The sequence below is a fragment of the Protopterus annectens genome, chromosome 16.part0 (assembly GCF_019279795.1).
Source record: "Protopterus annectens isolate FY-2018-M chromosome 16.part0, PAN1.0, whole genome shotgun sequence".
NCBI lineage: Eukaryota > Metazoa > Chordata > Ceratodontiformes > Protopteridae > Protopterus > Protopterus annectens.
The window spans coordinates 10,842,249-10,859,785 of record NC_056750.1 but is presented as its reverse complement, the minus strand read 5'-3'; the positions used below and the strand labels follow the sequence as shown (position 1 = coordinate 10,859,785).

At 39.1% G+C, this 17,537-nt stretch overlaps 1 protein-coding gene across 1 annotated transcript in view; it reads left to right on the top strand.

Annotated features, from left to right (window-relative positions):
• The window catches only part of LOC122791049 (bile salt-activated lipase-like), a 299,760-nt gene that overhangs the window by 43,909 nt on the left and 238,314 nt on the right, over positions 1–17,537 (top strand). The window contains exons 3-4 of the mRNA XM_044058827.1: positions 1,466–1,585; positions 9,443–9,640. Coding sequence (XP_043914762.1) covers positions 1,466–1,585; positions 9,443–9,640 — 318 coding nt within the window. The remainder of the gene's footprint in view (positions 1–1,465; positions 1,586–9,442; positions 9,641–17,537) is intronic.

Here is a 17,537-nt window from a genome sequence, read left to right as displayed (position 1 = left end):
CTGATGCTTGTCCATCAGCTCACTTAACCAGCTGAAAAAAAAAAAAAAAAAAAACTTAAAAAAGTCTATAAGGTGTTATATTCCTCCTGCTGGGAGGAAATTAGAAGTAATCACTTAGATCCAAGAACTGAGGGGATATCTTCTGGGCTTAACCTTGGTACTATTTTACGTTTGTCTTGTTACCCTCTGTGTTACAGGTTTGATATCAAACCAACCTCAAGCACTATAGATTACTTAAGCAATCACCCATGCCTGGGTGTTGGTAATGCTGGATTTACCCACGGTTGGTGTGGTTTGGTCACGAGGGTGAAGCCCGAGTGGCCAAACAAAGACAATCGTGGGTAAATCCAGCATTACCCACACCCAGAAGTGGGTTATTGCTATTATACAATTACATTATTTAAGAAAAAAAAGACTTACTTTTCTTAAATAATGGCATTGTATAATGCCTCCGTACTGCCCTTCTGCAGCTGTCTGGCATTCTGCGGCATTTCTGATGTACTGCACATGTGTATGCTTACGCAGTACATCAGAGCTGTGGGTGGAAGCAACGGAGAAAGCAAGATCTCCGTTGCTTTTTACAAAGTGTCTCGCTATGTTAAAGGAGTTTAACATAGTGAGACAGCTTTAAACAAAGCAACGGAGAATCTCCATTGCTTTTTTTAAAGCCGTCTCGCTATGTTAAACCCATTTAACATAGCAAGACAGCTTTAAAAAAAAGCAATGGAGAAAGGAAGATCTCCGTTACTTTTTTTAAAGCTGTATCGCTATATTAAACTCCTTTAACATAGAGAGACAATGTCTAAACAGCAACAGAGATCTTGCATTTTCCGTTGCTGTAAAAAAAGACTTTTACTAAAGGAAAAAGTCCGGGTGACCGGACCTTTTTCCATTAGTATAAGTCTGATTTACAACGTGCATGCTGACCAATCAGTGTGCAGGTTTTGGAATATTAATGGAAGGTCATTGTATAATTGTGTTTTGTTAATTGTTTAAATAAAAGTAGAAGGCTGGCAAACCAAGGTCCAAATGTGCCTTATATTTTAATTGTGTATCATTTGAACAAACATAATACTTTTTGTTAAATTTGGTGCATTAAAGTTACTGTGCTTGATTAATTGGTTAATTTCTGATGGCATGTGCTATTTTCTTTATTTGGAACTCAAATAATATGGCTGTTATACAGATGGTATGCTCATATAACCTCTAAAACTCAGGCTTTTATATAGCACTGAGTTCTAAGTCATCATCTCTAGATTTTATTTTGCTTTCACGGATCCGTCAGGTGTTTATTTTTATTTAGATACAGGATTGTGTTTTTCAAATTAACTAAGCATGCTACTCCTTTTTAAAACATCAGCCATAACAATATATTTAGTCAGCATTTAATGTCTTAATAATAGTAATTTAATGCTTTTACTTTGCTAAATATCTGAACTCTGTCACCTTTCATTTGATTGCTCAGGTGTGCTGAAAGCTACATCATTTGCACCACGATGTCTGCAAGCAACAGTAACTCAGACTGATGTCCGTGGCAGTGAAGACTGTCTCTATTTGAACATCTGGGTACCTCAAGGATCCAAAGGTGTGACATATTACTGCTGTCAGTCAAAGCTTTTGTGATGTCCCAAAAATAATTTCTTCATTAAGATGAATATCTTCATTGTACATAGAAAAGTAATGCAAACTCAGAGGGGATGCTTTTTCTGTTTCAGATCTTATGACTGCTAATCTTGGTAAGGTTTGAGGCTTACACAGATGCAAGAGGTGATTAAAAAAGCATAGGCATGGTAAAGGTAAACAGTCACAGTTTTCACCATTTGACTTCTTGTGAAAGTGTGCCCAGTGTCAGGTTGGTAAACCAGGGAGAATGGAAATAGACTTGAAAGACAGAGGAGATCTGACTTGATCTGAAATGCATGATTCCACACATGGGCACTATCTGTGCTTGGTTTAGCTTCATTTATTCATTTCTCAATTCCTGCTTTGTTCAGGGACATTGGGAGCCATAACTTATCCAGGCATTCAGTGAGATAGAGTATCAATCCTGGACAGAACATATGTATCATAAGACGCACATCACACATGATTTAGAGGATTTCCATTCCTCTACCTCTATGTCTTCTAGATCTGGGAGAAAAACAGGGCTCCCATGGAAAACCCAAACACTACAAAGGATATGTAGACGCTACAAAGAGTGCTCCAGGTAGGAGCTGGTCTTTCTCTTGTGCAATGACAGGTCTCTGAAGAATGACTGAAAAGAATCTTATGGTCTTAACTCCAAAATACCTAATTAAACACAAACATTCAGATGAGAAATTCATAATACACTAATTTATAGAAATGAATCAGATTACCCTAAACTGTGTATATACCCCATAAGACACATACCAAACTTCCTCAGAATTCCTCATTCCCGTGATATAATATTCAACATGGTCTCTTGGAGAAGGAGCTTTGCAGGTTCCTCATTCCTTCTATATCTTTCTCTTACAAGGCCCATAGTTGAGTTTCCTGCAAATGAACAAATAAAATAATAAAACAATAAAAATACATGCAACGATTGTGTGATCTTCAGGATGTATAAATGTTTTATTACCAACCAAAAAACCTCTCCTGCACAAAACAGCCTTTCGTGGTATCATTTAGACTAAATTCAGATTTCCTGAATTTTAAGCAAAACTTCTTGTCAACATTCATGGTGAGCTTTAAGACCTCTATAACCATCCATATATACCAGCAGATATAGATATAAAAATATATAGCTATACATGATTTATTCTGAAATGGAATCCACTCTTGTATTCAAGAAATGAAATAGCCTAACAGTTTTCATCTGTATGATAACCTAGAATTATGATGAAGAATCAAATCTTGTGTATACAAGGAGAAGAAATGGGGGTAGAGAGTATCAAGCCTTGTGGTATTCCATTTAGAGAGCTACACAAATTATCTGTCACTATAGCAACATTTTCTAAATCCTATTTCTCAACTAGGGGATAACTCATTTCACAGTGTGGGCATTTGTGTGTTTTGTGAGGAGCTTCTGCGCTTGAATATCATGATCCACCATTTCAAAAGCACTGAAGAAATCTTCATAGGCCACTGTCCACCTGCAAGTAAAAGGTGCAATAATACAGTTATTGGGGTATATCAGATATCAGCCTGATATAATATCACAATTCATGGTCAACATCCCAAACTGTTCCTTCACATGATCTGAAAATTGTGGATTGACAAAGGGAGAGATGATAAGCAACTTATTATAGAATATTTAGTTTACACACACACACACACACACACACACACACACACACACACACACACACACACACACACACAAAAAGTGATATGAAAAGTCTTGAAGTAAATATGCAACTGAAGGTGACAGGAAAAGACATTAAACTTCAATGTGCAACCATTCTCTTATTATATGAATCACTTTATAGCAGAGTTAAAGGGATTAATATCTCACTATCAAATAAAAAGATATTTGCCAATGCCTGACTTATTGAGAATTACAGGACTGACAGTGAGGTGTGATCAACAGTGAAAACAAAATAATACTTTCCTCCTCCCAATCTGTCTGTACAGAGATGCACCCTCTGAAGCTAGATGCTGTATTCTGGGTGAATTTGCACTGTAAAGAATTATCATTGTCTCCATTTTGCCACTGATAATGTTGCTCTGTGTATAATATATACCCCCATAACCTTGACATAGTGCCCCCATAGCCTTGACATAATGTGTGCCCTCATGTCATTGTGTAAATTGAGTCCAGGGCCCTTGTGTCATGCAACCAATTGTAGTTCCTTAAAACCATATTTTACCTTTATTATCATGTAACCCGACCAATAACAACTGCATGTTTTTCATCATGTAATACTCAATCCCATGTGCAGCACTTTACATCGCATCCTGTCTTTGTAAGTATGTCATAGTATTTCCTTCCTTATGGGAGTATAATTCCTGCTGTAGAAATTTTATATGAGTTACAGAAAATGTATACTTTCACAAGTGTCCCCATCAAACTTTTGAATGCCAGTCTGCGAAGCAGTTTTTTAAAAACTGTTTTTGTCATAAAGAAAAGCATATTGCAAATATTTACAGTATTTCCCTTTTTAACCCCATCACATATTTGACATATTACTTTTGCATTGGCCATTTACTATTAAAGCTTCTCTCGTATTATTACATTTTCTAGACAGACTAAAATTCTCCACTCAGAAATGTGCCTGCCTATTATTTACCGTATTTGTAACATCATACTATAAACCATTTAACATAAAATGAAAACTGGATAACTCCTTACAGATAACCTTGCCCTCTCTTTGTTAACCACATCTTCCATATGCAGCTGTTAACTTCTTCTTTTAAATATGCGTCACTCTCGATAAACTGTTTTCCTTTATAACCCACCAACTTGTCATTCACAATGCTTCATTCTTTCTTTCCTCAGTACCCTCAGCTATTCATGCATTGTTACCCATCATACACCTTCAAGACAGAATATGCCACACATCTCTTCCATGTACTCCCAGAATGCTCCATTCTTATATTCACTCTGCTGCCCTGGCAGTTTGCTTATTCTTCTTCATCCAATGATCAGCCACTGCTCTACCTTGTGATGTCATTTTTATTTCTACATTCCAGGTTCACTTGGTCTTACATATATTTCTCCTTTGCTTTTCTTCAAGCCTATCCCATGTACCCACACAACTACTTTCATCCCATCCATCTCCAGTAAGCATTCCAAAAGGCACAAGGGAGGCAATTGCATCTCATATTTAACATTGGAAAAAATCTGTCACATTTTATTTTTGCAAAGGGGAGCCATCAATATTCATCTCTCTACTTCTGCACATTCTCAAATTATCAGGTAAACCAAACATTCCAGCCACTCTAGAATTGCCACCTACCACTCATAGTATAGATTATATTAATGTAAAAAGTGCGAGGTTGCAGATGAGTGTGTCCTCAAAGACCGAGTCTCTATCCTGCAATGTAATTTGGCAGCTTATTTTTTTCTTTAGAATGCATATATTCAGGTTTATTGCTTTTCAAGCAGTTTAGATGATAATCATTTAGTTTTGCTTTTTTGAATGTTGATGTTTAATATTTTGAGAGTCAGACTCTTTTTGCATACTGAGTGGTACACTAAACGAACTTGCCAGGGGTCCTGTCATCCCATATCTTAGTTCCTTTAATATTATACTGGATGCCCTCTTTGATCCTGTTGCCTTTACCATTTTCAGTGCAAGACGTTGTTTCAGGGCTGTTCCTCCCAAAACTTCTGCCTGATTTTCTTCCAGACTGCTTCATGTTATCCCAGCATTTCCTCTACCTGTCTTCTTTTATTAACATAAACTATTTACAAATATTAATGCCTTTCCATGTACCCTTCAGGCACACTCATCATTCTCACTGTCAGGATTTTAGTTTTCTATGCCCCTATTTATTTTTCGTTTTCACTTATATGCTTATGGCTTACTTCCATATTTCATCTACTGTGTGTTTATTAATAACTTTTAAGCCTTTGTGTTTGTAACTGCTTTGCAATTTACAGGATTTATATAGATGTAGAGGTATATGTTCCTTTTTTAATCCATAAAAGCTACATTTTCTTCACCTTCACCTGCTCGGACACTTTATTTCAAACCTGCAGTGTTTGCTTTTCTCTTCATTGGATTTCTTACCTAATGCAATGATTAGTAGGTTCTTCAATCAGGTACTGATGTGTTTCTTTTTTGCGATTCTTTAAATCTAGAGTCATTGCTGCCCTGCTCCCTCACTTAATAAGGTATGTTTAAACATTAAGACAAGACAGGGCATGTACCCCTCTCTGATATTACATTGGACATGCTGAGCAAAGACATGAGTTTAGGCATTTCTACCATCATGACCCAGGTGTTCTCTATTGCTATACTAAATGGACTTATTTCCAGTAATAATATCAGTACTGGCCCATTAGGTGGTACAAATGTGTAGAGTACTGCCTGCTGCACCTGTAAAATTGGTTCAGGTGGTATGGCTGATCATGGGATGGACTGACCAGGAAGGCCTGAGAGTGAGTGGTCACTATTGGGTTTCTAGTCCAAGGGAATAGAATCAGCATAGCCTATCCACTCAAGAGCAACTTAACAGATACCTGGCTGTAGGTTCAGCAGAAAAGACAGAAATGCAGAAACGCTAGACTTCTAAGGTGTGCTGATAATGTATCCGGGATGTTGATATGTGGAAGAATGCACCTGCAATATGGCCCACCATTACAAGCCCTAGTTCTGCAATGCACCTGACATCCACTGGGGGAGGATAAAGGTATAGAAACAAAATACAAAAGGTCTGGCCATCTTTTATGATGTCTATCCAGTAAATAACCCTTCTTCCACAGAGTGATCTCCTGAAATACACCGACACACTGAAAAGGCTGTCATTCCATGAAGAGGAAGGACCCCTATGGGGTGATGTTGAAGGGCACATCAAAGGGAGAGATAGGATCAGTGGTGGTTTGGAAGGTCCAAAGCTAACCCAGTATTACTTATACACAGTATTACTAATATCCAGTAATACTTATACCCACTATTACTAATACCCACTATTACTTATACTCGGTATTACTAATATCTAGTATCACTTATGCCCACTATTACTTATACTGAGTATTACTAATACACAGTATTCCTTATAACCAGTATTCTATTACCTAGTATTACTTACACCCAGTATTACTAATATTTAATATTACTAATACCTGGTATTACTTATACTCAGTATTACTAATACAAAGTATTATTATACTCAGTATTACTAATTACTTACACCCAGTATTACTAATATTCAATATTACTAATACCAAGTATTACTTATATCCAGTATTATTAATACCCAGTATTACTTATAAAGTATAGTTGTGTATACTTACCATAAATGTAGATGTTCAAGTATATTCACTGTTGCAGTCATCACATTTGAGATAAAGACCGAGACAGACTGCACAGGTCCAAAACTGCCAATGATGCTTCCGTTAAGCTAGTCGACAGTTCTCTGGTCCTCAGTGAGGCGCTTTTGCAGCCCCTGAAGCCCGCTTCTGTGGATTCGCAGGCCCCTACCGAGACCCTTTCGGAGTCCGGTATGCCGCAAAACTCTTCTTCAACTAAGGATCCTGTGAATGTCTCTACCTTGGATGGGTCCGAAGCTGCTGAGCAGGTACCGGCTTCTGAGGAAGTCCTTCACACTACCGATACTCACCACAGACCGACGATGACTTTCGTGTTTTCAGTTCTTTCTAAGACTAACAAGTTTCTAAGGCCCAGGGTACAAACCACACCCAAAAAACTGATGACCCACGCTCAGGCATCTGCTTCCTTGCCTCAGTCTCAAATGCTTAAAATGGCGAAATACCTTATTATGCTTATTAGGGGAAGCCAGGCTACCCCTTCCGAAAGAAAAAGAGACTTGTCCCCAGTAGTTTTATCTGAACAAGAGTTCGATGACTCTGATGCATCTGAATATAAAGACATGCAACCCCTCTCTGCTTAGGAGGATTCTGGTGCAGAGGAATCCATTCCTTCTGCCTCTCCACCCAAGGATTTTTCATTTGGGGAAACCCTACATACTTTAAGGGAGCATTTCCAATGGGAATGTCAGGACTACCCACAGTCAAAAAAGAGACTCAGGGAATTCTTAGATCTACCACAGCACAAACCTTTGGCCATTCCTCCTGTCCTGGATGTTGTGGATGATGTTTTTATGGAATCCAGTCTGACTCCTGACACCCTTCCTCCTGCTCCCAGGAAACCTGACAGGTATTACAGAGTCCCTGACTCTCACAAATTTCTTTTCAAAAATCCTACTGCTGACCCCGAGGTCATTTCTCAAGGGCCTAAAGGAATCAAAGCAACTTCAGCTAAGAATTTCACCCCCTCAGATAGAGATTCCCGAGCATTAGACAGCTCTCCCGTTCGATTCTCGGCTGGAGCGTCTTCTGTGTGGAGTCTGCATGTCCTCCCCACGGTCGAGTGATGTTAAAGACATGCAGGTAGGATCGAGCATGAATGGGTGTGCCTTCTTTGAGGGTTGGGCATCGGGCTAGCAACGCAGCACTGTAAAAATCCACTGCCAATCATTAGTGGACCGGAGTTCCGCTGTGGTGACCCCTAACCGGGAAAAACTGAAAGACTTTTAGACAGATGGGGTAAAAAAGTATACACCTCTGCTACTCTTGCTATTAGAGCATTAAATTGTCAGTTCCACATGCTGAAATATCAGCAGCATACCATGGAACTCCTCAAACAAAAAATATCTTCTTTTCCTGCTTGTTCAGAAAATAAAGAATTACAAGAGTTAATGCATTCTGCAAGTCAAGTAACTAAGCACACATTACAATGTGGTTTTGATGCCCTAGAAGCATCTTGCAGGGCAGCAGTCACTGGTTCTGTCCTTAGAAGGCATGCTTGGCTTAATTAACAGACCTTGTCAGACCATGTCAAATCCAAAATACTGGACGCACCCTTGAACAAAGGCAACTTATTTGGCACCAAAGCAGAAGAGGTCTTAAAAAGATGGAAGAAAAAGCTAAATTTATGCAGACAGTTAAAGACTTCTTACAGGTCCAGCCACCGAGGTTCAGTAGGCATTGCCCCTCCAAGCACTGGTTCTTTCCTGCCCCCTCCAGGCCAGCTCAGCCCAGATCCAGGGGAAGCAGAGCTCCCAGACAATGGTATTACTAATACCTAGTATTACTTATACTCAATGTTTGACTATCCAGGTCAATCACTTTTGCTCATCTTGTCTTCATTATCCCCATTTTTGTAATGGTTGTGAATGGCAATGTAGTTCATAGATTAGTACTAGGCTAACTGCCCTTGCAAGCCATTTCAAGCCTAGCCAATAATCCCTTGTGAGACTCAAACCCTGCACCTTGTGTTTTTAAGTCAAACACCTTAACCATTAGGCCACCCTCCCAACCACCTTAGTTACACTCAGAACATATATGTTTAGTATTTTATAGATGGCATATTCATCACAGTCAGTCATGGAAGAAGCTTACAGATAATTGTCCCATATAGCTTACCATACTTTTTCAAAGAAAGCCCTTAGACATGTAAAAACTTTAAGTTTTGTTGATTCTATGTGAGATATGCCCTTGTCAAGTAAGAAATGAAAAATTGCTTATAAATCATTTTGCCACAAAAGAAATGCTATTGGAGCTTGACTTTTTTTAATTATTAAATACCTGTGAAAATTGTATACCAGAAGATTAGAAGTAAAAGAAGCCTTCCTTTATCCATTACATTTGTTATAAATATGCTGAGTTGTTTTATTTGCTATACGTATATTGCCATTGTGTACTAAGTGTAATTAGACTTAAAGTTTATTTTCATCCTTTTTCTGATTCTTAACAAAATGAAAGTGAATTATCATATACATTTTTTTCTTGTAGTATCGACAAACTTACCTGTAATGGTGTGGATTTATGGTGGAGGTTTCTTCTTGGGGGGATCTCAAGGAGCCAATGTTTTGAACAACTATCTATATGATGGTGAAGAGATTGCAGTCCGGGGGAATGTCATCGTCGTCACATTTAACTATCGACTAGGACCCTTGGGATTCCTCAGTACAGGGGATGAAAATGCACCAGGTATGGACATGACTAGTTCTTGAGACAAGACAACAATGTTCACACTGCTTGCTTTATATAACACTCACATTAAATATCTTGAACTACAATTTGTCAGTGATCTTACTATAGTAATAGGACTCAATCTAGACAGTGTACTGTAATATAACTAATCTGAAATTATATATGAGGTATAATACCCTATAATCCTAGTCTGATGCTATCTGAAAAAAAACTATGGGATAAATGTTTATAGGAAATGCTGTATTATCAGTCAGCAGAAGTTAATTGTAAGGGAGTAAACATAGAAGAAAGAGAGCAAAAAAGGACAAAATAACAACACTTAAGGGAAGTGAGGGAGGTCACAGATGATTCTGTGCCTTCAGGACTGAATTATCCTTTTAGTAACCTTCCATTTATATCAAAAGAAGAAAGCTGCAGTACTCATCCTAACAAAATTAGAAATAGATTTGTAAGAATATAGCAAGTAATTTAACAAAGTTATTGCCTGAGAAGCAAATAAACAATAGAGAAATAAGCTATAACGGGATTCAATGCAACTGCTAGCAGAAAAGGGGAAGAGAACTGGAACATATGTAAGATAAATCAGCTATATTAAAAGTACAATATTCATAAATATTTCAACCTTGATATTAAAGGTCAGTGTATCAAAGCATTTCAAAAGCAATATACTAGTAAATGTCTTGAGTAAAGATCTAAGGGAAGACAGTCATATTTCAACAGAAGTGCATTAGGAAACTTAGTGGAAATAACAGGCTTTCCATGGGATTTAGAAATGTGTATGGTATTTGGACTAAGATATATGCCAGTGTGATAAGACTACAGTTATTGTTACAAGTAAGAAACAAGAACATTTGCATACCTAAAAGAATTCAAGTTAACAAACATGTGCGTGCATCAAGGAGAGGTAGAAAAGGTTGGGCTATTTTAATAAGACAGAAGTTTTACAAAGAACCCTGGAAGTCAATGAATTTTGGCTGAAAGACAAAAAACTGAACACAGCATAAGGGTATTAGAGAAAGTGTTAGCTTTGCTTTTCAGTCTGTTAAATAAGTTTAAACGAGAGGAGCAATTTTTTAAGATTCTCTCTTCTCCTGTGTTTTCGTTGTGCAACATAGAATGATTTCCTTACTACTGTAACTCATGGGCTTCCTTTTAAAATGTTGGCACTCTAAATGCCGAGTGTTAACAAGATGAAAATAAAAGACTGACAATAAGGGAGAAGAACGAATATTGAAAATCGCTTTTCTCCTTTAAACTTATTTTTACAGGGAGGTAAGCCCTTACACCCCCATACTTATATATGTATATAAACTCCAAGATTGCCATACCTTGGAGAAAAGGGAATATTCCAAGAAATGGCATCTTGGATTTAATATACGTAAGTCCGATCTTTCGGTATTCGGTCTTTGTATTTCAGGACTTGCTCTGATCACTATCTACATGTGTTCCCCAGTCACTAACTACTTGATCTACTCTTAGGAGTCTGTTATCAATGTAGTAGTTTCCAGTGGTCACTGTCTTCCCAAGGATATTATTATGCAATATGCATTTCTTGACATATTGAGCTTTGAGTTTTAGACCAGTTCTGGCACCAGTTATTAGTCTGTGCCAGACCTTTCTGGAATTTTCATTGCTTAGTGTTCAACTAAATTTTGTACCGAGGAAAAAAGACTCATTAATTTACGTTTTATGCTGTCGGGATTTGCAGAAATGTGGGGAAGGTTAAGAAGGCAGTGCTATCCTATTCTTCCCCTATGAATTACTGACATGCAATTATATATAGGTAGAACAATGGAAGCACTATTTATTGAATATACGAACAAACTGGTTAGCGCTTTCACGTTCCAACAAACGTTTCTTCAGACCTCAAATAACACATACCCATAGTTCATTTTTATACACAATTGAATGCTCATTATCCTATTTATGACTCAAGCACTTTATTAATTTATAAGTTACATTATACTATATATTCAAGTTATATAACATATACATTATATATTTAAAGGTTATTATTGATTAACAAGCATATTTATAGTTTTTAATTTCTACATATTTATATTAACGTGCATACTTATATCAACTAGATTTCATATAATATATAGGTTCATAGGTTCATAGGTTCATACTAGGCTATCTGCCCGAGGGCATTTACAAGCCTAGCCCATCGTTTTGTGGCTTACGCCACCCCTTTAGTATGGGGAACTATACCCATTATTTTGCTGTGCCTCTGTCGAGCAGTGACACTGAGGTAATCCCTGGGGTATATCTGCGATCTCCCATCCATTGGTCAAGATTTCTCTTGAACAAGGCCAGCGAGGTGCTCTGCCTCACATGTACCGGGATTTTGTTCAACAGCATAGGGAGTCTTTGGGTGATGAATCTATCCCTCCAGCACGTCCTATTAATAGCCGTGTCGAGGTTTAAGTCTCCTGCCCTTGTGGCTCTGATGGATCTAGACTTTTTGAGGTGAAGCATATTCATCAAATCTGGGTTTGACATGGCCTTGTATGTTAGGCAAAGGTCACCTCTGAGCAAGCGTGGCGACTGAATAGAGCTGGAGTTCTTTCAGTCGGGCAGCATAGGATAGATTTTTGAGACCCTTTATCCTTTTGGTGAGGAACTTTTGTGGCCTCTCCAGCTGCTGCAAGTGTCGGGTCAGATACATTCCGAATGGGGCATTGTACTCAATCATTGGTCTGATGAGTGATGAGTAAAGGGAGACTATAACCTCCCTTGATCTAGATGAGAATCCCTTCATGATAAGGTGGGCAATGTAGAAGGTCTTCCTAACTACTTTAGCTACATGGGTGTCGAATGACAGACTACTATCAACCTGGGTCCCCAGGTCCCTGATAACTTCTTCTGTGCTCAGTGGATTGCCACCTATTTGGTAGCTAGGGTAACCTTGTTTTTCCCGAAGGGTATGACTATGCATTTTTGGCATTTAACTTTAGGCCGTGGCTCTGGCACCAGTTATCCGCTTCTGTGAGACCCTTCTGAAGGATATCTGTGTCAGATGTGTTTTCTACTATGGCCCAGTTTGCAGTCATCTGCAAACTTTGTCAGCCATAACCCTCCTGTGTTTGCTTGTACTTGGAAAAGTAGATGCCAAACAAGAGTGGGCCCAGGACTGAGCCCTGTGGGACACCACTTGTGACAGGCTTTGAGTCTGACATGGCGCCAGCAACTCTGACCCTGTGGGTTCTGTCACTCAGCCAGTTTGCAACCCATCTTGTGATGTATGGGTTAACATTTAAGCTGATGAGTTTTTCAATGATACCCGAGTGGGGTATTGTATCGAAGGCCTTAGCCAGATCGAGGTAGGCTGTATGGACTGCCTTTCCCTCATCAATGGCTTTGGTGACTGTTTCAAAAAGTCAACCAAGTTTAAAAGGCATGATCTGCCTTTGACAAAGCCAAACTGGGTTGGATCCAAAGTCTGCAAATTCCCTATGTCTTTATTTATGAGGTCCATTATGATCCTTTCCATGGCTTTGCAGATAAGGCTTGTCAAGCTAATGGGCCGGTAATTTCCAGGGTCGGTGGAGGCACCGCCTTTGTGAAGTGGGACCACAGTTGCAGTGCGCCACTCCCTGGGTACGTATCCAGAGGTAAGACTTTGATTAAACAGCTGTCCTAGCTGTGGGTTTAATTCCTCATTGAGTTCGTGGAGCACACAGCCGGGGACACCATCAGGTCCCATGGATGCTGTGTTTTTTGCTTTGGAGAGAGCAGTTCTCACTTGGGCGCTGGAGATGTTTGGGGTGCTGCAATCGTTTGGTATAGATATCTCTCCTTTTGGGGGGGGGGGAGAAGTTTGCACTGAACCTGTTAGCCAGTATGTTGGCAATGTCTGTAGGATCAGTAATCTTCACATCATTTTGAACTAGTTCAGAGCATATCTGGGAGTTTCCTCCTAGGTTTCTAACATAGCTAAAGAAGGCCTTATGATTGTCTTTTGAGTCTTTAGCTATTTTTCTCTCGAAATTTGCTTTGGATGATTTTATGAGAGCTCTTAGTTTTTTACTTATAGTGATCAAGGGTGTCTTACCTTTTAAGGATTTTGCTCTATCTTGTAGTAGCTTCCTCCTTTTGTTGTAGAGTTTGTTTATGGCTGGGGTCCACCAGACTGGACGCTTGCCTTTGGTACAAAGAGTCTTTGTTTTGCTTGGGATTGCCTTATCCATGCAGTCCTGCAGGTGCTACTTTAGTTACATGCAAATAAATATTTTTAGGGTTTTTAATAATATGTGACAAAAATTTTATAGTTTTTAGATCATTTTTAAGTGAATAGAATAAATGTTTAATTAATTCTATAGAAATTGCTTGCATTTTAAATAATATAATCATCAGAACTGTTAATAGGATAATGAGCATTCAATTGTGTATAAAAATGAACTATGGGTATGTGTTATTTGAGGTCTGAAGAAACGTTTGTTGGAACGTGAAAGCGCTAACCAGTTTGTTCGTATATTCAATAAATTCTTTTTGCTGTGCCAGCCATGGAGTGCTTCCATTGTTCTACCTATATATATATCTGCATATTTCTCTCTGGGAGCACTTTATCCAAAACCACCTGTTTCTTTTTTAATACTGACATACAATTGTTGAAATAAACATTGCTTTATCAAAACTGATTGAGAACACATTTCTCCTATATCTTATCTGCAAAAAGCAAAACAAGCAGTTTGAGGGAGGGGCCTGCTTCATACACCTCCTACGTCCCCTCCTAAAATGATATGTATTGTTACAATTATTGCACAAATTAGGAAAGAAGAAACTCCCTGTTAAAGTACATGCCAGTATCTCATGAACAGTGATGCCACTTTGCCTAAGAATCTAGCCTTCCATCTGTGAAAAAACATAATTTAGGCCAGTTCTGTTCAGGCAGAATCCAATCAATTAGTCATCAACCACCTATAAAGAAACCCTGTGAAATTCCTAAGAAAGACTAACTGCAAGTGCCTCTTAGTATGGACATAGTTCACAAGCATATGAGTTGGGATGGATTACTCTAGGTAATTGTAACTCATATGCATTCTGCTTCAGTATAAACATATTCTTTTAGGTTTCTAGTAAATCGGTAAGGTTTCGGTAGTCCCTTTATGACACAGGGAAGATTGTCCCATATGAAAGCTGCCTCAACAGCAAAAGCTTGGATAAGCATAAAAAAAATTACATGGAAAAACTAAAGAATAGGCGTATACATCTCAATGTCTCTTCCATCCAGGTGCTTGTTTAACTGCAGAGATCTACACTCATGCAGTTAAACAAGTTGTATGCCAAGGAGTCCTTTAGAAGATCACTGAGATTGATAAATAGTCAGTCTGATTCATATTATGATGATGATGTTGTCCTTTTCAGCCAATCCTAAATGTTCAGATCTAATCTTGTAAAATCAGAAGCCTATACAAGTTGCATTCGTGGCAGTAGGAGCTTTGCTGGGAAGAGAGTCGTGAATGTAGCATTCATTTTTTCTAGGGATGCATTTGTTTCATTTGTAAGATGCCTACCAACTCTCTGACAGATAGAGGGATTGTAGTTTGTATCTCAGCAAATCCTACTAATGGGGCTTAACAGTCTCCATGTATTTACAGAACTGCACATTTTAAAGACAAAAAACATCTTGTTTATCAATGTGACACTTCTGTTTTAGCAAACTGAGGTACTTCTCACATGCCAAAACCTTGATTTGGTCTTATCTGGTTTGAATCTGATCTGTAACTAGTATAAATTGATGTGATGTTATGCTAAGTTGCTATTTAGGGTTCTACTTATGACAAGTGAGACCTATTTGATGTTCAGCTGATATTGTAATCATGAAAGAGTGCACTAATGATGTTGTGAAGTTTTATTGTCAGGGGATTAAAAAGAAAGGGCCAGATTATCACTAACAGTAGTTGTGAACTGCTTTGATCAGTGAAAACAAAAAGACAGACCTCTTGACTGCCTCTATTTTGGAGGAACATTCCTATTTTAGGCCTGCTTTACCCTTGCACAGGATGTCCCTATTTTAGGAGGGATGTCCCTGTTTTAGGAGAGATGCCCCTATTTTAGAAGGGCTGTCCCTGTTTTAGGAGGTATGTCCCTATTTTAGGAGGTATGTCCCTCTTTTTATTTTATTTTTTATTTATTTTACATTTGTTGACCGGGCTAGTCTAACTGGATATATGTCCATTTTCAGTAGAGGCCCGGGGAGAAAAGCTCCAAACTAACCACAGTTATAACAAGGTTAAAGATTACCATAAATTAGCTTACAAATAGTGCTTAACTAGGTAGTAAATAACAGTAAAATAGTAAATAGCAATTAAATCAAATATGTTATGTTGTACATAAAATGACAAAAAACAGAAAATTGGACGTGACTTTTCAGATGAGAAAAATACTTAGATGTTACAGTAGTTTTACTGTTAACTTTTCATTTCAGCTAAACAATAATATCTTGATTAGTATATAAACAAGGAAGTGTTATACACAAGGAAGTGTTATAAACAGAGGTGAAAGGGTTAAAGTAGAAAGCATCTCAGGGTCTCCCACCCTTGATCCCAAAGGTTTATAGAAGCAAGAAACCCTCTGTGTGCATATCTGGCCCAGGAAACTGACCCCTCTTGCCTGACGAATAGGGATCCATTGCAACCTGCTGATACATCTCAGGGTCTCCCACCCTTGGTCCCAAAGGATTAAAGAAGAAAGCATCTCAGGGTCTCCCACCCTTGATCCCAAAGGTTTATAGAAGCAAGAAACCCTCTGTGTGTATATCTGGCCCAGGAAACTGACCCCTCTCGCCTGACGAATAGGGATCCATTGCAACCTGCTGATACATCTCAGGGTCTCCCACCCTTGGTCCCTAAGGGTTAAAGAAGAAAGCATATCAGGGTCTCCCACCCTTGATCCCAAAGGTTTATAGAAGCAAGAAACCCTCTGTGTGTATATCTGGCCCAGGAATCTGACCCCTCTCGCCTGACGAATAGGGGTCCATTGCAACCTGCTGATACATCTCAGGGTCTCCCACCCTTGGTCCCAAAGGATTAAAGAAGAAAGCATCTCAGGGTCTCCCACCCTTGATCCCAAAGGTTTATAGAAGCAAGAAACCCTCTGTGTGTATATCTGGCCCAGGAAACTGACCCCTCTCGCCTGACGAATAGGGATCCATTGCAACCTGCTGATACATCTCAGGGTCTCCCACCCTTGGTCCCAAAGGATTAAAGAAGAAAGCATCTCAGGGTCTCCCACCCTTGATCCCAAAGGTTTATAGAAGCAAGAAACCCTCTGTGTGTATATCTGGCCCAGGAAACTGACCCCTCTCGCCTGACGAATAGGGATCCATTGCAACCTGCTGATACATCTCAGGGTCTCCCACCCTTGGTCCCTAAGGGTTAAAGAAGAAAGCATATCAGGGTCTCCCACCCTTGATCCCAAAGGTTTATAGAAGCAAGAAACCCTCTGTGTGTATATCTGGCCCAGGAATCTGACCCCTCTCGCCTGACGAATAGGGATCCATTGCAACCTGCTGATACATCTCAGGGTCTCCCACCCTTGGTCCCAAAGGATTAAAGAAGAAAGCATCTCAGGGTCTCCCACGCTTGATCCCAAAGGTTTATAGAAGCAAGAAACCCTCTGTGTGTATATCTGGCCCAGGAAACTGACCCCTCTCGCCTGACGTATAGGGATCCATTGCAACCTGCTGATACATCTCAGGGTCTCCCACCCTTGGTTCCAAAGGGTTAAAGAAGAAAGCATCTCAGGGTCTTCCATCATTGATCCCAAAGGTTTATAGAAGCAAGAAACCCTCTGTGTGTATATCTGACCCAGGAAACTGACCCCTCTCACCTGACGAATAGAGATCCATTGCAACCTGCTGATATATCTCAGGGTCTCCCACCCTTGGTCC